We start from the raw sequence: 25,134 nt of genomic DNA on the forward strand, positions 1-25,134 counted from the left end.
TAAAATATTATAGTCTATACGTTTTAAGAGGAAGATAAACCTACTTTTCTTTAACAGCAGAAACAAATCAAGTAAGTTTAAAAGAAACATATTGGCCTCATATTATTACCACGTAACTCTGCCATATTCATAATACACATGAGAAGAGCTCAAGATTATTTTCTGGGTATTAAAACTTAATAAAAAAACATTTGAAACATTTATAGTTACGTCCATTCTGTAAAAAGTCCCTTTTAGCAACATATATATCTTGAGGGCTTAGTGACAGCAAGGCATTACCATTTGCCTTTTATTAGTGGAAAAGAAAAAAGTAAAATACCTTAGATTCTATATCAATCTCTGCAATTAAAATCTGATTAACGTTCTTACTTTTTTGAAGATTCAATTAATCGATCGGTAAAATGAGAATAACAACTTCCAGTTTATCAACGAAATTATGTATAAAAACACTTTATAATGGTAAAAGTGCTAAAGAAGGATTTCCTATTGTTTTTGTAACAAGTGTAAGTCCTTCTGGCCCTATGAATTTTATTTCTAAATTTAATTTTTTGAACAATTATGTTAAAAATTCTAAAAGGTCACAGAAAGAACCCAAGGTGGCAGTGAAGTAGGAGGACCCCAGGCTCATCTTGTCCCAGGAACACAACAAGGTAACTATCAAATCATCCCCCAGATATCATCCTGAAGACTGACAGGACAAACTCTACCACTAAAGGGAGAGAAGAGGTCACAATGAAGAAGACTGGAAGTTCAGAGACATGATTTAGGGGAGGAAATGGATCAGATTGCTGACACTACAAAGGGGAGAGCACCCTGGTTGCAGGGAAGGGCGAGAGAGAGACACACAAGCACAAAGGGGCATGCACAAAGAGAACTTTCCCCAAAGCTTTTGGTTTGGAAAATGAGAGGGGTTGAACTTTGTGAGTTCTTGCAACCAGCAGGGCTTAAAGATTTGGAGTTTTAAAAGCCAGCAGGCTTGGCTAGGATGGGAGCCCAGAGGGCACAGCCCTGCTCCTGGAGAGAAGACAGGCAAAAAACCAGGGGCAGACAGCTTGGAAATAGTGGGGCACACCTGGGGCACACAGTGGGAGATTATTCACTATTCTAAGAGCATTTCCTTGAGGTGCAGCACAGCTTCACAGAGATGCCTCTGTGGGAACAAAAGAGCTAGAAAGAGCCATTTCTCTTCCCTACCCCTCAGCATAAACACAGAGCCATCTGAGGGAAGAAGTTCAGCACCAACGCTGCCTGACTAATTTGCTTACGTTATGCCCTACACCCCTGCACTCTGGCAGAACTGCACTTCTTGGTCAAGCTTGCCTCAGTCCCAGAATGGTAGGCGCCTCCCCGCAGAAGATCAGCATAAACTCCTGCCCAGATCACAGACCCCGAACAGAGTTCTGCAAGGCCTCCGTTTAGAGAGTTGGTGTCAGGTCTCAATTCACAAACACACCAGAGCACATCTAGTTAAAACTCACCACATTCAGCCCAGGGATTAAACAGTGTCCCCAGAAGGCATGGAGAGCCTCTGCAGACAACTGGCCTGAAGGATAAAGCAGCCAAAACACAACAGCAGAGCACATACATACCAAAGATATTCCATGAAGTGCCAGACCTGAGGCACTACATGACCTCTTCCTCAGAAAGCCATTACTTTCAGGAGATATAACTGGCTTTTTTTTTTTAACATAGGGAAGAAGGCAGAGACTTAGACAAAGTGCCAAGACAAAGAAATGTATCCCAAATGAAAGAACAAGATAAGGCCATGGCCAGAGATCTAAGCAAAACAGATATAAGTAACATGCCTGATGGAGAATTTAAAGCAACAATCATAAGAATATTCACTGGCCTTAAGAATAGAAGACACCAGTGAGACTCTTATGACAGAGATAAAAGACAATAAGAGATGAAGAATTAATAAATGAGATTGGAAACAGGCTTGATGCAATGAACAGCAGGCTAGAAGAAGCAGAGAAACAAATTAGTGACCTCAAAGATAAAATAATGAGGGCACCTGGGTGGCTCAGTGGGTTAAAGCCTCTGCCTTCGGCTCAGGTCATGATCCCAGGGTCCTGGGATCGAGCCCTGCATCGGGCTCTCTGCTCAGCAGGGAGCCTGCTTCCTCCTCCTGTACTCACTGCCTGCCTCTCTGCCTACTTGTGATCTCTCTCTGTCTACTTGTGATCTCTCTCTGTCAAATAAACAAATTAATTTAAAAAAAAAAAAAGATAAAATAATGGACAATAATGAAGCCAAACAAAAGAGAAAAAAGAATTATGCAACACAAGAATAGATTTAGGAACTCAGTGACTCCATTAAATGTAAAAACATCTGTTTTATAGGAGTCCCAGAAGAAGAAGAGAGGGGGAAAAGGAGCAGAAAATTATTTCAAGAAATAATGGCAGAAAAGTTCCCTAATCTGGGGAAAGAAACGGACATCCAAATATAGGAGGTGCAGAGAACTCCAATCAGAATCAACAAAAGCAGGCCAACACCAAGAAATACTGTAATTCAATTTGCAAAATAATGTGATAAAGAAAAAAATCTTAAAAGCAACAAGACAAAAAAAGTCCTTAACTTACAAGGGAAAACCCATAAGGCTAGCTGGAGATTTCTCAACAGACACCTAGCAAGCCAGAAGTCAGTGGCATGCTACAGTCAATGTACTAAATGGAAAAATCTGCAGCCAAGAATACTCTAACCAACAAGGCTATAATTTAGAAGCAGAGATAGAGTTTCTCAGACAAATGAAAACTAAATGAGTTCATAACGTCTAAATCAGCCCTGCAAGAATTATTAAAGGGGACTCTTCCAGGGCAAAGGAGAGATCCAAAGTGATAAGGAAACAACTGTAAAATGCAATAAATACGTATCAATAATTATTTTAAATGTAAATGGACCAAACACTCCAGTCAAAATAAACAGGGTGTCAGAATGGGTTAAAAAACAAAAGCCATCTCTATGCTGCCTACAAGAGACTCATTTTAGACCTAAAGACACTGGCAGATTCAAAGTGAGGGGATGGAAAAACATTTGTCACACAATACTTAGGTCAGACAAACCAGACCTTTTGCTTGTATCATTTTTATCTTTTTTCGGTATCAGGGTAGTTAGTACTAGCCTCATGGAATGATTCTGAATGTGTTCCCTCTATTCCATTATTTATAAGATATTGACAAAGATTGTCATTTTTTTTTTTAATGTTTGGTCGAATTCACCCATGAAACCATGTGGTCTTGGGCTTTTCTCTGCTCAGAGATTTTGGATTCCCAATTCAACTTTCATTCTTGTTATTGGTGTACAAAGACTTCCTACTTTCTGGATTCAAGATTCATGATTCAATCTTAGTAACTTGTATGTTTTTAGGAATTATCTATTTGTTTTTTTCCTAAGTTATCTGATTTGTTACTATCTAATTGTTTAAAGTAATCTCTTACGATCTCATCTGTTGTATTATTTTCTCTTCCATTTCTCATTTTGGTTTTTGACTCAAAATTTTTTTTCTTAGTTATATAGTTAAAGCACTGCCAATTTTGTTTCTTTTGGTGGGGAAACTGGTCATGACTTTCAATATTATGTTATTATTTATTCTGGTCTCTATTTTATTTATTTCTGATTCTTCTTTACTTCCCTCCTCTACTAAATTTCAGCTAAGTTTCTTCTTTTTCTGCTTCCCTGAGGTATAATGTTAAGTTGTTTACTTCAACTATTTTTCTTAATACAAGTATTTAAAGCATAAATTTCACTCTAATGTCTGCTTTTGCTATATCCCGTAGGTTTGACACATAGTGTTTTCTCCTTTTTTGTTCTGAGACTTATTTTGATTTGCTATCTCATTTCTTATTTGGCCCATTACTTGTGTAGTAGTGTGTTGTTTAATATTTACATTGTGGATTTTCCCACTTTTATTTTGGTCTTTAGTTTTGTACCACTGTGGATAGAAAATACACTTGGTATGATCTCAGGTCTCCTTAAATTAGTAGTATTTGTTATGTCTCTTTTTATATTATTTAGCCAGGGGATTCTTCAGTGTGTACTTAAAGAAAAATGTGTATTGAATTTTTCTTGGATGGAATCTTTCACATATATCCTTTAGAACATGTGTTCTGCTGTATGCTTCAAGTAAAAAATGTTCTTGTTAGGAAAAAAAAAATACCTTTAGCTGAGGGGACACATTTAAAATAAAGTATATCAAAGGTGGAGGGGGATGAAATAGGTGATGGGGATTAAGAGTACACTTATCATGATGAGCAATGAGTAATGTTGAGAATTACTGAATCACTATACTGTATACCTCACACTAATATAATACTGTATGTTAACTACAGTGGAATTTAAAAAAAAAAAAACAACTTAAAAAAATTAAAAATAGAGCGTCCCTATGACCCTGCAATTGCACAACTGGGTATTTACCCCAAAGATACAGATGTAGTGAGAAGAAGGGCCATCTGTACCCCAATGTTTATAGCAGCAATGGCCACAGTCGCCAAACTGTGGAAAGAACCAAGATGCCCTTCAACGGATGAATGGATAAGGAAGATGGGGTCCATATACACCAAGGAGTATTATGCCTCCATCAGAAAGGATGAATAACCAACTTTTGTATCAACATGGACGGGACTGGAAGAGATTATGCTGAGTGAAATAATTCAAGCAGAGAGAGTCAATTATCATACGGTTTCACTTATTTGTGGAGCATAACAAATAACATGGAGGACATGGGGAGATGGAGAGGAGAAGGGAGTTGAGGGAAATTGGAAGGGGAGGTGAACCATGAGAGACTAAGGACTCTGAAAAACAATCTGAGGGTTTTGAAGGGGCAGGGGGTGGGAGGTTGGGGGGGCCAGGTGGTGGGTATTATGGAGGGCACGTAGTTCATGGAGCACTGGGTGTGGTGCATAAACAATGAATTCTGTTATGCTGAAAAGAAATAAATAAAAAACATAAATAAATTAAATTAAATTAAAAAAATAAAAGCTCACAGAAAAATCACTGTCGTTGTCAGTTTCAATATTAATATCATTGTTTTCTTCTGCTTCAATTTCTCTGGTTAACTGTTCCTCTTCAGCAATAGCACTAGCAATGGCTTCTTCATTGGCCTTTTCTAGACGATCTGCTAGCTCTTCCTTTTTAGCAAGAACTTCTGCCATGGACTGTAAAGTTAAAAATAAACAAAAGAATTATCAGTTGAGTATAAAGTTAAGTAATCTTTCTTTCTTTATGTTCTAATGACACATTCAACAATATACAAAAAGTAGCATTGATCTGGAATTATAAAACATGGGGTTCAGTATAGGTTGAACCACTTGCTACCTGTGTGACTTGGAAGCTTCTTAACACCAAAAGCATATTTTATATTCCACAAAATGGTACAATAATCCATGACTTACCTTCTTTATCAGACCGCTATGTATGAGAAACTGTGAAGTTATACAAATGACAGATAGTATTAATTTCAAAGTATGAATCTAGTTTGGATGCCAAAATTCAAAACAGTTGTAGATCAAATATCTTTAAAACAAAAGAAAAATATATAAAGGGAACATGGAAAGATTTTATTCTGTAATGGTGATGTTACTTTCTGAACATGTATATGTAACTTAAAAAAACACATTAGAAAAAAGTATAAATAACATGCAACTAAATCATTAATAAATTCATATGATAAGCTAAAAATGTGTACTAGAAACTCTGAATTAAACAATGAAATAATAAACAGTTATGACTAATAAGCCAACAAAGGAGATAAAAATGGAATTATCAAACATAATTAATCCAAAAGAAGAGAGAAAGAGAAGAAAAGGGGGTGAAAAAGAGGTGAGTCATAGAGAAAACAAATCATACGATAGTATATTTAAAGGAACAATATCAATAATCAATAGAGTGGAATAGTTTTTTTTTTCTTTTTTTTTAATTTTTTTATTTTTTCAGCATAACAGTATTCATTATTTTTGCACCACACCCAGTGCTCCATGCAATCTGTGCCCTCTACAATACCCACCACCTGGTGCCCCCAACCTCCCACCCCCCACCCCTTCAAAATTCTCAGATCGTTTTTCAGAGTCCATAGTTAGAGTGGAATAGTTTAAACACCTCAACTAATAGGGATTGTCAAATGGGATAAAAAGCAAGATCCAAAATATATGCTGCCCAAAAAAGAAACTTAACTGAAATATCAGAATATAAACAGATTACCAGTTAAAGTGCTACAATGCTAACAATAATCAAAAGAAAACTGAGGTATTAATACCAGACTTCAGAGCAAATATATCAGGAGGGATTAAAAAACGTCATTTCATAACGATAAAAGGTTTAATTCATCAAAAAGACAAAACGAACATAACCATTTATGGACTTAATAACAGAGATTCAAAATACATGAAGCAGAAATGGACTGAACTACAAAAGTAAATAAACTTAATGCGAATGTAAACTGTGGAAAAAGCCAAGATGTCCTTCAACAGACAAATGGATAAAGAAGATATGGTCCATATATACAATGGAATATTACTCAGCCAGCAGAAAGGATGAATACCCAACTTTTGTATCAACATGGACAGGACTAGAGGAGATTATGCTGAGTGAAATAAGTCAAGCAGAGAGAGTCAATTATCATACAGTTTCACTTAACTTGTGGAGCATAAGGAATAACATGGAGGACATTAGGAGAAGGAAAGGAAAAGTGAATTAGGGCAAATGCGGAGCAGGAGATGAAGCATGAAAGACTATGGAGTCTAAGAAACAAACTGAGGGTTTTTGGGGGGTGGAGGGATAGGTGAGCCTGGGAGTGGGTATTAAAGAGGGTACATATTGCATGGAGCACTGGGTGTGGTGCAGAAACAATGAATCTTGGAATACTGAAAAAATTAAATTAAAAAAAAAAACTTAATGGGAATATAAAAAGGTGCTACCAGTTTGGAAAACAGTTTGATAATTCCTCAAAAAGGTGAAACATAAAGCTACCATATGAGCCAACAATTCCAAGATATTTACCCTAGAAAAATGAAACCATATATCCACACAAAAACGTATATACAAATATTTAAAGCTTTAAAGCAGCATAATTTATAACAGCCAAAAAAACAGAGACAGCCCAAATGTCCTTCAAGTAATGAATGGATAACATGTGGTGTATCCATACAATGGAATATTATTTGGCCACAAAAAAGGAATGAAGGCTAAAACATCAATGAACCTTGAAAACATCATGCCCAGTGAAAGAGGCCCGTCACAAAAGACCACACATTATATTCCACTTCCATGAAATGTTCAGAACAGACAAATCTATACAGATAGAAAGCAATCTGTGGTTATCTAGGGTTGGAAGGATGGAGTGAAAGGGAGTGACTGCTAATGGGTATTGGGTTTCTTTCTGTAGTGATGAAAGTGTCCTAAAACTGATCATGGTGATTGTTGCACAACTCTGTGAATATGCTGAAAAATATCGAATTAAAAAATTTAACTGGGTAAACAGTATGATATGTACGTTTTACCTCAATAAAGTTGTATTAAAAAAAAGAAACAGTTTCACAGTTATATTCAGAGATTTCAATATCCCTTTCTCAACTGATAGAACATGTATTGAAAACTGGCATGGATCTAAGAGACCTGAACAATACTCTCAACAAAACTGACCTCTAGGTATCTTTGTAGGAGAAATGAAAGCATATGTTCAAAACAAAGACAAACGTTCATGGTGCCATTTTTCATAACAGAGAAACTGGACTCAAACATCTGTCCACAACTGAATGGATGGATGAACATTCTGTGTGGATGAATATACTGTGTTATACGCATACAGTAGAATACTTCTAAAGACAGTAAGAAGAATGAACTATTAGTACACACAACCACATGGATGAACCTTAAAATAATTATGCTGAGTAAAAGAAGGCAAACAAATGATTATATTACTCTATTTACATAAAGTTTTGAAAATACCAATCACTATATAATGACAGCAGAATAGTGATGACCTGGGAAGGAAATACTGGGAAGGACAGAAAGGAGGGATTACTAAGGGAAATCTGAAAACTTTCGGAGGAAATCAGTATGTTCATTTTCTTGGTTGTAGTTATGTTTTTATAGGTATAAACACATCAAAATTTTAATAACTTGTATATTTTAGATACCCGAAGTTTACTGAAAATCAATTATACTTCAACAGAGGTATTAAAATATGCGAATGCTTGAGCCCCAACTTATAACTGAATTGGTTTAGAGTGGAGAAGGGCACTATTATCTTTATTAATGCTTTCTCCTCCCTCCCCCACTTCTATCTACTCTCTTGATAATCTGTCCCACCAAAACACAAAAGATTGCTTCTGGGGAATAAAATGGGGGTAAGGGAGTTTAGATGAGAGACTAATTCTTTGCATTATAAGCTTTTTCTCTATAAACCCTAGATTATTATACAAACTCACTGTTGTTAATGTGCAACAAAGACCTTACAACTTAAGAACAATTTAAAAATCCAAATATTAAAGTTGAATACATATAACTTTGCAGAAAGTTCTCACATGAGCCTATTTGCTCTCCCAATTTTATTTTCCCCACATGTACATTTCTATTTAGTCTCTGAAGACCTGAAAAGATTTTAATGTAGAAGTACAGCTTATGGATGAAATAATGATTCAATTGTTCATATACAACTTTTAGTATTTTCACACTGTGAAATTCAAATAAATATCTACATATATCACTTTTTTAATTTCCAAATTTTCATTAAAATCTCAAATTTTAGTAAATCTAAAAACACAGATCCATTGTTAGCTAGGTTTTATATTACCACATTTTTACAATGTGCAACAGTTGACCTTAAAGTAGAAAGGTTCAAAGTCATTTTTTACCAAAATTTCTGATAAATGAGACAACTGCAGAGTTTTACCTTTAATCAGCTACATGATGATACTTATTAAGAAAGAAAACAGTTCTCTCATAACTGCAGCAATTCTCTATAATCCCCCACTGAGAATCTAAACAAAGAGGTACATCTAGAGCAAGCCAAAGACTTATCTCTGCCAAGACAAATCAAAGAACAAAATTTTTTAAAATCTTAGTTTAATTAAAATTCCTCTAACTCTAAAAATAGATGAAGAGTCATATATAAAGCAGAGTACATAAAATATATAAATCTGATTCTTAAAATAACCAAGAGTTTTTAATATTCTACCACAAGCTTATTTACATATGTGATCAAAATAAAACGGATGAAAGAAGAATTTTTAAATACTTTTTTAATGCCTGTTAAGTATGGGATCTTTTCCTCTTGAAATATGATTCTCACAAAATAAATAACAACATGGTATCTAGCTATGAATATAAAAAATATAAAAGTGATCAACTTCTAGCCCATACATTGTCTAGTATTTATATGGTCATAATTATATTCAACCTTTAAAAACAGTCACACTAAAAAAGCCAAGTTAAAATACAATTTGCTCTTTATTCCTTATTTTAAAATTTTAAATGTTTTTCTTATTACTATAACCCTTATTTTTTTCTTAACCCTCATCAAGTTTCACCTATATCTAATGTTATTATGTCAAAAAAATGTATAATTTGGTCTAATACCACATGTTGATAGCATCTTTCAGCATGATGAGGCCTTAAGTTTTGAAGAAAACGATAGTATACAGTGGCTATCTAAAAAATAAAATTTGAGTAAGTTTTCTCAACAACTGTTTATATGTGCCTACTTCTTTTGAAAGATAGTTTTAAACTAGAATGACTCATTCTGGATTATCCTCAGGTCAAGTATCTTAATTCTAAAGTTGGAAACAGAAAGACATGAAGATAGGTAAATAGTCATCCAAAAACATAAACTTCTAATTCCAAATCAACACATTTTAAAATTTCCACAACAGAAATGGTAAGTAAATTTCATCTTAAAGACCAACTCCAAGCAAATGATAGAAGCTAGAGAATTTTTAAAAGTGCAGTAGGGGGGACACCTGAGTGGCTCAGTTGGTTAAGTGGCTGCCTTTGGCTCAGGTCATGATCCCAGCGTCCTGGGATCGAGTCCCTCATCGGGTTCCTTGCTCAGCAGGGAACCTGCTTCTCCTTCGGGGCGCCTGGGTGGCTCAGTGGGTTGGGCCGCTGCCTTCGGCTCAGGTCATGATCTCAGGGTCCTGGGATCGAGTCCCACATCGGGCTCTCTGCTCAGCAGGAAGCCTGCTTCCCTCTCTCTCTCTCTGCCTGCCTCTCTGCCTGCTTGTGATCTCTCTCTGTCAAATAAATAAATAAAATCTTTAAAAAAAAAAAAAAAAAAAAAAAAAAAAAAAAAAAAAGTGCAGTAGGCAGCATTTCCCATCCATCAGAGTGCTAGATGTTGCATGGAAGACTTTATTGTTACTGGTTTCATTTCTTAATGCCAGACTAAGGAACACTTGATCAGATCACAAACTGAATGATTTTAGCAATAGTTATTTAACTTGGTCATTCTCATTTTCCTCCTCTACAAAACAAGAAGAATCTTAACTATATTAAAAGCTTGCTGTAAGAATAAAATGTTAGGCTGAAATAACATATATAAAATGCTTTATAGACTGTAAAATAACACACAACACAATTTATTATTATTACTAGGGTTTATTCCCTTTTAATATATTTACTCATAATTCTGATAAGTTGTTCTTACCAAGTTAGCAGCACTCACATTTGAAATATCTGAAGGATCCATTTCACTTTCTATCCCTGCTTTTTCTGCTGAAAACAAGTCATTTTCTTGCAAAGAAGGTGTGTCAGCTTGCTGAGTAATTGAAACACACTCTGTATCAATATGAACAGCAGGTATTTCAGAAGTTCGCACAGAACTGTCTTGTAAAGTACTACCGCCAGAGTTCTTGACATCATCCAATGTACTCACTGTGAACTAACAAAACACATTTGCAGAATGACTCAGAGATAATAGAAAATACTCACAAACTACTCCATTCTAGAAAAACTGATTATACTAAACCTATCAACTAAAGCAGCAGTTGACTAGCCGACAGATGACCATTCATCTTTTTTGTACATTTCAAGTTTAAAAAAAGAAAAAAAAAATTAAGCAGCCACAAATTTTATTTGCATACCTACTATGTATATAGGGCACTGTCTGAAATGCTTTATGAAATTAAGCTATATTATAATTACATTTTTTTAGTAATGATTCTTGATGAGTATTTTATATAGCTCACAAAGGAAATTCTAGTTGGAAGTATGATACTTTGTCTTATATTCAAATAACTAAAGATATTTATGTGGTTTTTCCAAAGGTTGTCTGCCGAATATCAAATGAAGGCACTTTTCACCAAAATACACACTTTGAGGGCATTTTATTCAAAACATGACACTTGCTCTCTTTAAATAACATTAACAAACCTTAAAGTATCTTTCATGTAAAACCACAATGGTACACAATACCAATTCTCAGATCTAAAAGAGAAATATACCATAAAAAGTATAGTATATTGTAGCATGAAGTCTCACTACTTATGTAATTCCTATCTAGATTTCCATATCCTCCTCATTACCCTTTAGGAATATTTAACACATTAAACCATTTAAGTCAAATAAAATACTGTCTTAGGCCAAATACATATCCATTTTTTTAAATTTCCAATTTAGTAAAAAGAAACAAGTTTTTATTTTCACATTATAACAGAGTATAGAAGAATGCTGCTGTGTTTTCCAATTATATTCAGAGTAATGAGCTCCAGGTAGAACTAAAATCTAAAATTGTGAATTTAAAATCCACTAACATCACTATTTAAATAAACATTAGATAAATACTGCAGTGGCTATAAAACTCCAGTTTGATTAATTATTTATATAAATATTAAACTTTGTCAAGTCTTATAAACTACTTTAAAAATTCTATTGGTCAAAACTTAGAGTGTCTCAAAGTGTTGATTTTAATGTAAGTATTATTTAAGTTGTATCACATTGTTTATATTATTATCGACATTATCTATACATTAGTCACCATAGTTTATAATCTTCTTGGCAATATTTACATTAGCATTACTGATGTTTACAATATAGTCAACCCTGCATATTAAAAATATCAGTATCATTTATACAACAAAATCAAAGCTAAACTATAAAGTAATGTTGAAAAATATATAAATATGCTAATTCCATTTTTAGAACAATGGGAAAATGTTATCAATTAGCTTGGATACCAATAGCAATGAACTTTTTATATTGAAATATTTTAGCAATACTTTAATTACTCAAAAGCTATATGTAAGGATTATTCCTAAAATTCCAAATCATGTAAGCTTATTCATTACACAAAACCAATGTAATTATTGTATTGTTAAATTTTGTAACTAAAATAAATGTTAGCAAAAATGCTAGGTGTTAATGTTAAGTGATTTTTTTTTTCTGTTGTCTTTGTTCTTACTGGTTTTCCTCATTCTCCTTTCTTTACTGGACAAAATGACAAGATGGAAAAATTCACATGAAAAGAAAGAATAGGAGGCAGAACTCACTGCCAGGGATTTAATCAATAAGGATATAAGTAAGATGTCTGAACTGATTTTAAAACGACTATGAAGATACTAGCTGGGCTTGAAAAAGGCATAGAAGACACTAGAGAATCTCTTACTGTAGAGATAAAAGAACTAAAATCTCCTCAGGATGCGATTAAAAATGCTATTACCAAGATGCAGTCCCAAGCAGAGGTCATAAAAATGAGGATGAACAAAACTGAACTATATGTTAAGTGATTTAAAAAGATTTCTTGGGGTGCCTGGATGGCTCAGAGGGTTAAATGAGTCTTGATCTTGCTTCGGTCGTGATCTCAGGATCATGAAATCAAGCCCTATGTAGGGCTCTGTGCTCAGCGGGGAGTCTGCCTGAGATTCTCTCTCCTTCTCTTTCTGCCCCTCCCCCGCCTCACACAGCTTCACTCTAATAAATAAATAAATCTTAAAAAAAAAAAAAGACAAAGAAAACCAAATTTGAAAAAGAGAGACTTCATCAAGTTTAACATTAAAAGGCTTCTCAACGGTATACCCCCAAAAAAGTACTGATTATTTTCCATGTGTTTAGGACTCTGCTCCATAATGTGGGAAATTAAAAGGCAACATAAGATACTGCTCACAAGGAGCTTCCAATCTCACATGGGCATATATACATTAAGGAGTTACAGAACATCAGGAACAATGTGCAAGTAAGAGCCATTATCATCATTAAGAAGAAAAACATGGAACTTGAGTAGAGTTTCCAGTAACAATATACTAGAGGTAAAGAAAAAAAACATTAAAAATCAGACACTATTCTAAACTGAGAAATATTATGACTATTTTACAACTCTTCTACTTATCCCCTGTGTCATCCATAAAGTACAATTTAAAATAAATTTAAATAAATAAAGTACATATTAAAATACAATATCTCTTGTATTTCATTTTACATAAAATTATACTAATTGAACATGAATCTTTATATAAACAAATACCTGAAAAATTCATTCCTTCATCAAATAAGTAAAATAAATTTCAAATGGACTAATAGCAGAAATACCGAGAAAATCAGCTCTAAAGATCTGTATTAAATATCAGGAAATTATTCTACACTTGGATTGCAGGACATAAAAAGAGAGCAAGTCCAAAAAGATCCTTACTTTCATCATTATTTTTAATAACACTTCAAATGAAGCAGTAGGATGCCACTTAAAACAAAAAAATCAACAAACTTGAGCAAATTAATATCATATGCCTCTAGATGCCCTCTCACAGCAATCACTTTATTTCTGTCAAAAATACATAAGCTAACTTGGATAATGAACTAACTGAAAGACATTCTACAAAAAAAGAAATGCAATGTATTCTTCAAAAACATTAACATTGAAAGACAAAAATAAAAACTGCCCCAGGTGAAAGATGTTTAAAAAACAACAACAAAGCTAAATACAATGTGTGATTTAGACACTGGATCATGGCTAAGGGAAAAAATTCTATAAGGAAATTACTGGGACACAAATATGAATTATAAATTAAATGAAAACACTATACAGATGCCAAATTCCCTGAATTTTACAATTAAAATGGTTAAGAGTTTCTTTATTCCTTGGAGATACATGCTATATTTAAAGGTGAATAATTATGATGTTTGCATTTTATTTTCAACTGTTTAACATACAATAGGTGTTTGTGATGCATTGATACAGAGAGAAAAGAAAAAAAATGAGGTAAATTTTAATCTGTGAATCTAGGTAAAGCGTTTACGAGGGTTCATTGTTCATTCTTTCAACTTTCCTGGAGATCTGAAATATTTCACAATAAAAAGTTAAGGAGGAAAATAAGACATTCCAGCATAGACATATCCTTTATAAAAAGGCAGTAAAAGGATTTGCAGAATGTACTACCTGGGTTCTTTCAGCAAGAGGATGGTCACAAGAGTGTAAGGAGTCTTTGGACTGAAATTCTATAGTATTAGAAAGTCCATCTCCAGCAAATTCACCTTTCTGTATGCTTTCGTCAGGTAAAAGACGTATATTTTCTTTATCACTGTCATCCTTTGACCTTAATGTTTCTGTTGCTACTGAAACTTTTGTCATCGTTGCTGTTGATCGTGAACGAACAGGCCTTCCTCTTTGAACAGTCTCCCATCCTTCAGCATCTTTCCGTTCTATGCAATTGAGGATAGGAAATAAATCAAGATTTATTTAGATGATATTTTCAAAAATCTATAAAAGAAAAACATTTCCAATCTAATTCCCACCAAATGTAACTAATATACAAGTAGGACACTAATTTCATGCAAGGCATAATGTGTGTGTGTATGTGCATGTGTCGCGTCTAATACAATTACACTGTGGGGTAGGTATAATTTTCTCTATTTTACAAATGACAAAACTGAGATTCAGATTAAGACTGCCATAAGGCCACAGAATCAGAAAGTAGTAATAAGCATTTATATAGTGTATACCATGAGACTGACGCACTATCAACTGTGCTAACAAGGTACCTTATACAGTGTATACTATATGCTAATACTGTTCCAAGTGTTTTACGCAGAATAACTCCTAATCTTCACAACAACCCTGTAATACCAGTACCATCATCCCAGATTTTTAAATTATTTTTAAAGATTTTATTTACTTATTTGTCAGAGAGAGAGGGAAAACAAGCAGGGAAAGCTCCAGGCGGAGGGAGAAGCAGGCTCCCTGCTGAGCAAGGAGCCCGATATGGGACTCAATGCCAGAGCATGACCTGAGCTGAAGGCAGATGTTCAACCCACTGAGCCACCCAGGCATCCCGTATCATCCCAAGTTTATCACTGATAAAATCTATTATTGTCATTTCATTTATCCCTTTGTCATTCAGAAAAATGATACGAAGAGAGATTAAGTAATTTCCCAAGGTCGCATGCCCAGGAAAGGTAAAGCCAAGATGCAGCAGGAACTGGAGTTGCTTATCACTCGACCTTTTCCCCACCCCTACGCTCAGTGTGGCCCAGTAGGAAGATGAACCTCCATATGCACTGAGCAGCAATGAGACTGAATGAAGCAGTACAAGTCAGAACTGGTAAACAGTGGTCCTCCCTAACCCCACGATCAGCGGGGCCCAATGGAAGCACAGCCTCCACTTCCATTCCGCATCAAAGGCAGAGTGTGAAATAGGAACTAGACAACATTCTGTTCTCCCCCTTCACCAGTATCAGCATATCCCTGTAGAAAGCTGAGCTCCCACTCAACCAACATTAATGTAACAAAATGAAGTGCTGGAGGGCAGGTTTACTTGGCACATGGACCTCCCTTCCCCTTGCCAAGGAGGGACCTAAGAATCCACCTCACAATACAGCAACAAGATAGCATGAGTTGTCCTCCCTTCAATCACAAACACATATTGTATACTAAACATTTCCTTCCTTCCTGGCTCAGTGGGCCCCAAAGAAGGGATGAGCTTATACAACCAGGAGGAGCCAAGGAGATGGTAAAATGTGGTATATCAGTTTTGCTGGGAAAATGTCATTGAGAACAAGAACAGAGTCTCAGGGACCTGTGGGCCAATTATAAAAAAGGTAACAGGTGTCATTGGAGTCCCAGAAAGAGAGGAAAGAGAGTGTAGAAGTATTTGAAGAAAGAAAGGCTGAAAACTAGCCAAACTTAGTGAAAGACATAAACTACGGATTCAAGAAATTGGGAAATGTATACCCCCCAAATCCAGGCTAAGACACATCATAATTAAACAACTGGGGAAAAAAAAAAGAAAGAAAGAAAAAATTATTGAAAGCAGCCACAGGGGAAAAATATTATCCATAGAGCAACATAAATTCTAATGGCAGCAGATTTCTCCTCTGAAATATTGCTGGCTAGGAGGAAGTGACATGTTTTTCAGGGACTGAAAGAGCTATCAATTGCAAATTCTATATCCAGTGAAAATATCCCTCAGGAATGAAGAATAAATAAAGGCATTCTTAGATAAAGGAAAAACTGAAAGAACATATCAATAGTAAACCTCCCATTGAAGAATGGCTAAAGGAAGCTCCCTAAAGAAAAATAATAAGACAAGAAGGTTTAAAAAAAATCAAACAGGAACAAATACTGCAATGAGTAAAACTGGAGGTAAATAAACTATTCTTCTCACTCTCTTGAATCACAAAACAAAAAATTAGGGAGGGCATGTATTGCATGGAGCACTGGGTGTGGTGCAAAAACAATGAATACTGTTACGCTGAAAAGAAATAAAAAAATTAAAATACCTTTAATATAGGAAACAATATAATTAAGGCAATTACACATAGAAGTTGAGAGAATAAAGGGAAACAATTAGGTTTCTACGTTTCATTCATGGTGGTAAACATCAAAGCCAGTAGAGTATGATAATTTACATATGTACAATGTAATACCTAAGGAAACAACTATTTAAAAAAACCAAACCAATCAATATACTCCAAAACACTATAAATAAGTCAATATGGAATCATTAAAAAAGTTACTGATAAGAAAGCCAAAAAAGGGAAACAATGGAAAGAGTAACAGAGACAACAGAAAAACAGTAAAATGACAGGCCTATATCCTACCCTAACATACCAATAATTACCTTAATTATAAAATTAATTATATTAGTTAATTATATTAATTAAACGTACCAAATGATAAAGACTGGCACAGTATATTAACAAGACAGTAAACAACATGTGTTGGAGAGGATGTGGAGAAAGGGGAACCCTCTTATACTATTGGTGGGAATGGAAGCTGGTGCAGCGACTTTGGAAAACAGTGTGGAGATTCCTTTAATCCCTTAATTAAAAATAGAGCTTCCTTATGACCCTGTAATTGCACTACTGGGTATTTACTCAAAGATACTGATGTAGTGAAAAGAAGGGCCATCTGTAACCCAATGTTCATAGCAGCAATGGCCACAGTCACCAAACTGTGGGAAGAACCAAGATGCCCTTCAATGGACGAATGAATAAAGAAGATATGGTCCATATATACAATGGAGTATTATGCCTCCATCAGAAAGGATAACTACTTAACTTTGGTATCAACATAGATGGGACCAGAAGAGATTATGCTGAGTGAAATAAGTCAAGCAGAGAGAGTCAATTATCATACGGTTTCACTTACTTGTGGAGCATAAGGAATAACATGGAGGACCATTGGGAGATGGAGAGGTGAGCTGGGGGAAATTGGAGGGGGAGACAAACCATGAGAGTTTGTCTCTGAGAAACAAACTGAGGGTTTTGGAGGGGACGGTAGTGAGGGGGTTGGGTGAGTCTGGTGGTGGGTATTATGGAGGGCACATATTGCATGGAGCACTCGGTGTGGTGCATAAACAATGAATTCTGGAACACTGTAAAGAAATGAAATAAAATAAAAATAAAATGAAAAAAAAATACAATTGAGTTTTATGTTATCTATAAGAAATTCACTTAAATATAAGGTCTTAGGTAAATTCAAAGTGAAAGTATGGAAATGTATTCAAATATTAATTAGGAAAGCAGGAGTTATACTAATATGAGATACAGTAGGCTTCAGAGCAAAGAAAACCACTAAAGAAATAAAGACATTCTATAATGATAAAAGCATTCCACAATGAAGATATACATCCCTAAATACATACACCAAACAGAAACTCAAGATACACAGGAGAAAAAAATGATAAGGCTGAAAGGAAAAAGAGAAGAATCCACAACTATACCTGGGGACTTCTAACTCACTCTGAGGAACTGACAGAACTAGATACAACCAACTTGAAATAATAGCATATACAGAACAGTCTACTCAACAACATTAAAAACAAACAAAAAGACAAAAAATATATAAATATATACAGAACATTCAGTATGATAGACCATATTCATTCTATAAAACAAACTGGAAAGACCAATTCTACAGTAAATACAAAATACCAAAACTCAACCAAGATGAAACAGACTATCTGAATAGTCTCATAATTATTATACAAACTGAACTTGTACTTTAAAATCTCCCTCAAAATATTTCTATCCCCAGAAGGTTTCTCTAACAAATTCTAAACAACACTTTTTTTTAAAAGATTTTATTTATTTATTTGACAGAGATCACAAGTAAGCAGAGAGGCAGGGAAAGAGAGAGGAAGGGAAGCAGGCTCCCCACCGAGCAGAAAGCCCAATGTGGGGCTCGATCCCAAGACCCTGGGATCATGACCCGAGTCGAAGGCAGAGGCTTTAACCCACTGAGCTACCCAGACACCCCTACACAGCCCTTTTAAAAGGATTAACACTAATTTTAGACAAACACTAATTTTTATTCCAGAAAATAGGAGAGGAAAGAATACTCCCCAAGTTATAAGGTCAGTTTTGCCTTGATAGAAAAACACATAAAAACAGTACATTTAAAAAAAAAAAAAAAACTAACATTTCTCATGAACTTAAATATAAAAATCATCAACAAAATAACAGCATATCAAAGCTAGCAATGTATACAAAGAATTACAAACCATATCAAGTGGAATTAATTTCAGGAATGCAAACCTGGTTCAACATTAAAAAAAAATCAATGCAATCCACTACTGGTCAGCAGACTAAACAAGGAAAATCATATGATCTTATCAACTGATACAGAAAGAGTATTTCACAAAATCTAATACCCACTCAAGAGAAAAAGTTCATTAAACTATAATATAGGGGAACTTTCTCAACTTGATAAAAAATATCTACAAAAAACCTATAGCTAGGGGCACCTGGGTGGCTCTACCAGTTAAGCATCTGCCTTCCTTCAGCTCAGGTGATGATCTCAGGGTCCTGGTATTGAGTCCTGCATCAGCCTCCCTGTTCAGCAGGAGTCTACTTCTCTCTCTCCTTCTGCCCCTATCCACTGCTCACGCTTTCTCTCTCAAATGAATAAATAAAATCTTAAAAAAAAAAAAAAAAAAAAAAGGACCACCTGGGTGGCTCAGTCATTAAGCGTCTGCCTTCAGCTCCGGTCATGATCCCAGAGTCCTGGGATTGAGTCCCGCATTGGGCTCCCTGCTCGGTAGGAAGCCTGCTTTCCCTCTCCCACTCCCCTTGCTTGTGTTCCTGCTCTCGCTGTTTTTCTCTCTCGCTGCCAAATAAATAAATAAAATCTTAAAATAAGTAAGAAAATAAATAAAGCAAAAGAAGAAATAAAACTGTCCTTAATTTCAGATGGTATGATTGTCTACATAGAAAATCCCAGGGAATACACAAAAAAATTCCAGAATTATTACATAAATTCAGTAGACTTGTAGGATATAGGTCAACACACAAATCCATTGCATTTGCATATACTAACAGTGAACATGTGAAAATTAAAATTACAAAAACAATTTACAACAGCATTAGGGTGCCCGGCTGGCTCACTCAGTTAAGCATCTCCTTCAGCTCAGGTCATGATCCCAAAGTCCTGGGATCCAGCCCTACATCTGGCTCCCTGCTCATTGGGCAGTACCCTTTTCCCTCTCCCTTTACCCCTCTCCCAATTTTGCTCTCTCTCTCTCAAACAAATACAATCTGAAAAAAAAAAAAAAAAAAAAAAAAAAAAAAACCAAAAACCAAAACCTTATAATTACACTGAAGAAAATAAAATAGTAATACATTTAACAAAAAAGATACAGTATATATTACAAAATTACAAAAGACTGATAAAAAAAAGTCCAAATAAATGGAAAGGCATATCATATGTATTAGAAAATAAATGTTGATTAGAAAATTCAGCTTAGTAAAAATGTTGGTTCCTCTAAAATGATCAACAGCTATAATGCAATTTCTATCAAAATCCCAGTAACTTTTTTTAGATATTAGAGAAGCTTATTCTAAAATTTATATAGAAAGACACAAACTAAAATACCTAAAAACAATTTTTAAAGAGAAGAATAAAGTAAAATCAATCACTCTACTCAATATTAAGGCTACCACAGAGCAAGAGTAATCAAGACAATACAGTATGGGTGTAATAACAGAACACAGATCAATGAAATAAATACAAAACCCAGAAATACATCCACAAAAATATGCCCAACTGATTTTTGACAAAATTTAAAAAGAATATTTAACAAATGGTGATGGAGCAGTAAGACATCCATAGTCAATATCTAAAACTAAAACTCACACTTCACCCAAAAATTAACTCAAAATGTGTCACCAATTTAAGATGTAAAACTATGAAATCTTTAGGAAAAACAAAACAAAAAAAACCTTTCGAATGTATGGCTACATAGTGAGTTCTTACACTTGACACTAAAAGCATGATCCATAAACAGAAGGCCTAATGGATCTCATCAAAATTGAAAATATTCCCCATGCAACAAACTCTGAAGAGAATGAAAAGACAAACAACAGTCCAACAAAGGACTAACGTCCAGAATATACAAATAACACTCAAAATTCAACAGTAATATTACAAACAAGAAGAAAATGCGCAAAAGACGTGAATAAACATCACACTGAAGCTACATGCAAATGACAAAGCACACAAAAGATGTCCAACATCATTAGCCATTACAGAAGTGCAAATTAAAAACCACAATGAGATATCACAATATACCTATCAGAATGGCTAAATAAAATATAGTGAAAATACTGACAGGAATCTAGGATTAGAAGGCTGATAAGTAAACGGTACGAGATTTCTCTTTTTTCTTTCCAGTTCTCCTGAGATATAATTGACATATAACATCATATTAGTTTAAGGTGCAACATATTGATATATGTATATATCAAGAAACGATTACCGAAATAACTTTAATATCCAGCACCTCATCTAGTTACAAATATTTTTTCTTGAGATAAGAACTTCTAAGTTTACTCTCTTAGCAACTTTCAAATATATATACACCACATGTTCTTTATCCAAACGTACTTTATCTCATGGATCAATGGGCACTTAAACCGCTTCTATGTTTTGACTACTATAAATAATCTTGCTATGAACAATATTGCTATGAACAAGTACAGGTATCTTTCCAAGATAGTGTTTTCATTTCATTTCGATATATACCCAGAGGTGGCATTGTTGGATCATATGGCAGTTCTATTTTAATTTTTTAAGTATGTATTTTTAAGTATTTTTTAATTTTTTAAGTTTAAGTTTAAACTCCATACTGTTTTCCATAGTGACTGTAACAATTTACATTCCCACCAACAATGTCCAAAGGTTAAATGTTCTCTTTTCTCCACATTCTCTCCACTTATTATCTCGTCTATTTGATGATAACCATTCCAACAGATGTGAGGTGATATCTCATTGTGGTTTTGATTTGCTTTTCCCTAATGACTCATGATGTTGAAAACCTTTTCAGGTACCTGAGGCCAGCTGGATGACATTTTTGGAAAAATGTCTATTCAAATCCTCTGCCCATCTTTTAAATTACATTGCTTGTTTTTTGATACAGAGTTGTATGAGTTCTTTATATATTTTGGATATTAGCCCCAATCACATATATGATTTGCAAGTGTTTTCTTCCATTCTATAGGTTACCTCTTTATTTTGTTGGTTTCCTTTGCTATACAGAGCCCTTTAATTTGATGTAGTCATGCTTACTTTTTGCTTTTGTTGCCTTTGCTTTTGGTGTCAAATACAAAAATTCAATGCCAAGAGGTATATTTTCAAAGTGATGAAAATGTTCTGTAATTGACTGTGTTATGGTATTACATACGTGTGAATATACTAAAAATAGATGAATTGTGTATTTTAAATGGATGAATTGTATGGCATATGAATTGTATCTTAACAAAGGTGGTATAAAACTTAACAGGAAAAAAATTAAAAGGAAAAAGTAGGCTGATTTCTGAGACTTATTTCTGAAAAACTGAAAACTTACATCACAGCTGAAAACTACATTTTTTATGGGTATCAAGACCATACCACCAAATGAATCACTAAAGGAAAGAAATTTTATTTAAAGGGGAAAAAATACTTATAATTGCTTGTAACTGGGAATGAATACAGCATCCGTTCCTCATTAAAGCTCTTCAAAGTATAGGGATAGAGGAAACATTCCTCAACTTCATAAAATCTACTATGAAAAACCCACAGTGAATATCATTTTCAATGGGGAAAAACTGACAGCCTTCCCTTTGAGATCAGGAACATGACAAGGATGCCCACTCTTGCCACTGTTGTTCAACATAGTACTAGAAGTCCTAGCAAGAGCAATCAGACAACAAAAAGAAATAAAAGGCATTCGAATTGGCAAAGAAGCAGCCAAACAACTCTTCGCAGATGACATGATACTTTATGCAGAAAACCCAAAAGAGTCCACCCCCAAATTACAAGAACTCATATAGCAATTCAGCAATGTGGGAGGATACAAAATCAATGCATCCATCCATATGCTGTCTACAAGAGACTCATTTTGCACCTAAAAATACCTCGGGATTGAAAGTGAGGGGATGGAGAACCATTTATCATGCCAACAATCCTCAAAAGAAATCTGGGGTAGCAATTCTCATATCAGACGAATTTGATTTTAAACTAAAGATTGTAGTAAGAGATGCAGAGGGACACAATATCATAATTAAAGGGCTATCCAACAAGAAGATCTAACAATTGTAAATATCTATGTCCCCAACATGGGAGTAGCCAACTATATAAGACAACTGTTAACCAAAATAAAGAACCATAAAGATAATAATACATTAATAGTAGGAGATTTTAACATTCCACTCTCAGCACTGGATAGATCATCTAAGAAGATCAACAAAGAAACAAGAGCTTTGAGTGACACATTGGATCTCAAAGATAGAGATTTTATATAGATTCATAGATATATACAGAACATTCCACCCTAAAACAACAGAATACTCATTTATCTTGAATGCACATGGAACATTCTCCAAAATAGAGCACATACTGGGTAACAAATCAGGTCTCAACAGATACCAAAAGATTGAGATTATTCCCTGCAAATTTCCATACCTCAATGCTTTGAAACTGGAACTCAATCACAAGAAAAATCTGGAAGGAATTAAAACACTTGGAAGGCAAAGAGCCTTCCAAGTTAGGGTCAACTAGGAAATTAAAGAAGAACTTAAACAATTCATGGAAACCAACGAGAATGAAAACACATTGGTCCAAAATCTATGGCATACTACAAAGGAGGTCCCAAGGAGGAAATTCATAGCCATAGAAACCTCACTCAAAGAAGTGAAAAATCCCAAATGCACAAGCTAACCTTAAACCTAAAGGAGCCAGAGAAAAAACAGCATATAAAACCTAAACAAAGCAGGAGATGAGAAATAATAAAAATGAGAGCAGAGATCAATGAAATAGAAACCAGAAAAGGACTAGAACAGATCAATGAAACTAGAAGCTTGTTCTTTGAAAGAATTAATTAAGATGGATAAATCTCCGGCCAGACTTATCCAAAATAAAAGAGAAAGGATCCAAATTAACAAAATCATGAATGAAAGGGGAGAAATCACAACTAACACCAAGGAAATAGAAACAATTATTAGAAATTATTATCAGCAACTATGTGCCAACAAATTAAGCAACCTGGAAGAAACAGATGCATTTCTAGAAACTTATAAACGACCAAGACTAAAATAGGAAGAAAGAGACAATATGAATAGGCCAATAACCAGTAACGAAATTGAAGCAATAATCAAAAACCACCCCAAAAAACAAGAGGCCAGGGCCAGGAGGCTTTCCAGGGGAATTCTACCAAACACTAAAGAAGAAATAATGCCTATTCTTCTGAAGCTGTTTCAAAAAATAGAAACATAAGGAAAACTTCCAAGCTTGTTCTATGAGGCCAGCATTACCCTGATCTCAAAACCAGGCAAAGATCCCATAAAAAATGACAATTACAGACCAATATCCCTGATGAGCATGAGGCCAAAATACTCAACATGATCCTAGCCAGCAGGATCCAACAGTATGTTAAAAGTATTATCCACACAACCAGGTGAGATTTATTCCTGGGTTATAAGGGTGGCTCAACATTTGCAAACAAATCAATGTGAGAAAGCACATTAATAAGAGACAAAAACTATATGATCCTCTCAAGTGATGCAGAAAAAGCATTTGACAAAATACAGCATCCTTTCCTGATTAAAACTCCAGAGTGTAGGGATAGAGGCAACATACCTCAATAATACAAAAGCTGTTTATGAAAAGCCCAAAGCGAATATCATTCTCAATGGGGAAAAAGTGAGACCGTTTCCCTTAAGACCAGGAACACAACAGGGATGCCCACTCTCACCACTATTGTTCAACACAGAACTAGAAGTCCTAGCATCAGCAGTCAGACAACAAAATGAAATAAAAGGCATTCAAACTGGAAAAGAAGAAGTCAAACTTTCCCTCTTTGCAGATGACATGATAATTTATGTGGAAAACCCAAAACACTCCACCCCCAAATTACTAGAATTCATACAGAAATTCAGCAATGTGGCAGGATACAAAATCAATGCACAGTAATCATTGCTGTGCATTGATCTATATTGATATATAATCAATAGAGAATGCTTTTCCATATGCTAACAATGTAACTGTAGAAAGAGAAATTAAGGAATCAATTCCATTCACAATAGCAACAAAACCATAAGATACCTAGGAATAAACCTAACTAAAGAGGTAAAGGATCTATACTCTAGAAACTACAGAACACCTATGGAAGAAATTGAGGAAGACCCAAAAGATGGAAAAACATGCCATGCTCATGGATTCGAAGAATAAACATCATT

At 34.7% G+C, this 25,134-nt stretch overlaps 1 protein-coding gene across 1 annotated transcript in view; it reads right to left on the bottom strand.

Moving 5' to 3' along the window:
• SCAPER (S-phase cyclin A associated protein in the ER) overlaps positions 1-25,134 on the bottom strand; it is a 478,259-nt gene that overhangs the window by 355,294 nt on the left and 97,831 nt on the right. The window contains 3 exon segments of the mRNA XM_047736200.1: positions 4,983-5,153; positions 10,640-10,873; positions 14,360-14,622. Coding sequence (XP_047592156.1) covers positions 4,983-5,153; positions 10,640-10,873; positions 14,360-14,622 — 668 coding nt within the window.

This window comes from Lutra lutra, chromosome 7, assembly GCF_902655055.1.
Source record: "Lutra lutra chromosome 7, mLutLut1.2, whole genome shotgun sequence".
NCBI classification, from domain to species: Eukaryota; Metazoa; Chordata; class Mammalia; order Carnivora; family Mustelidae; genus Lutra; species Lutra lutra.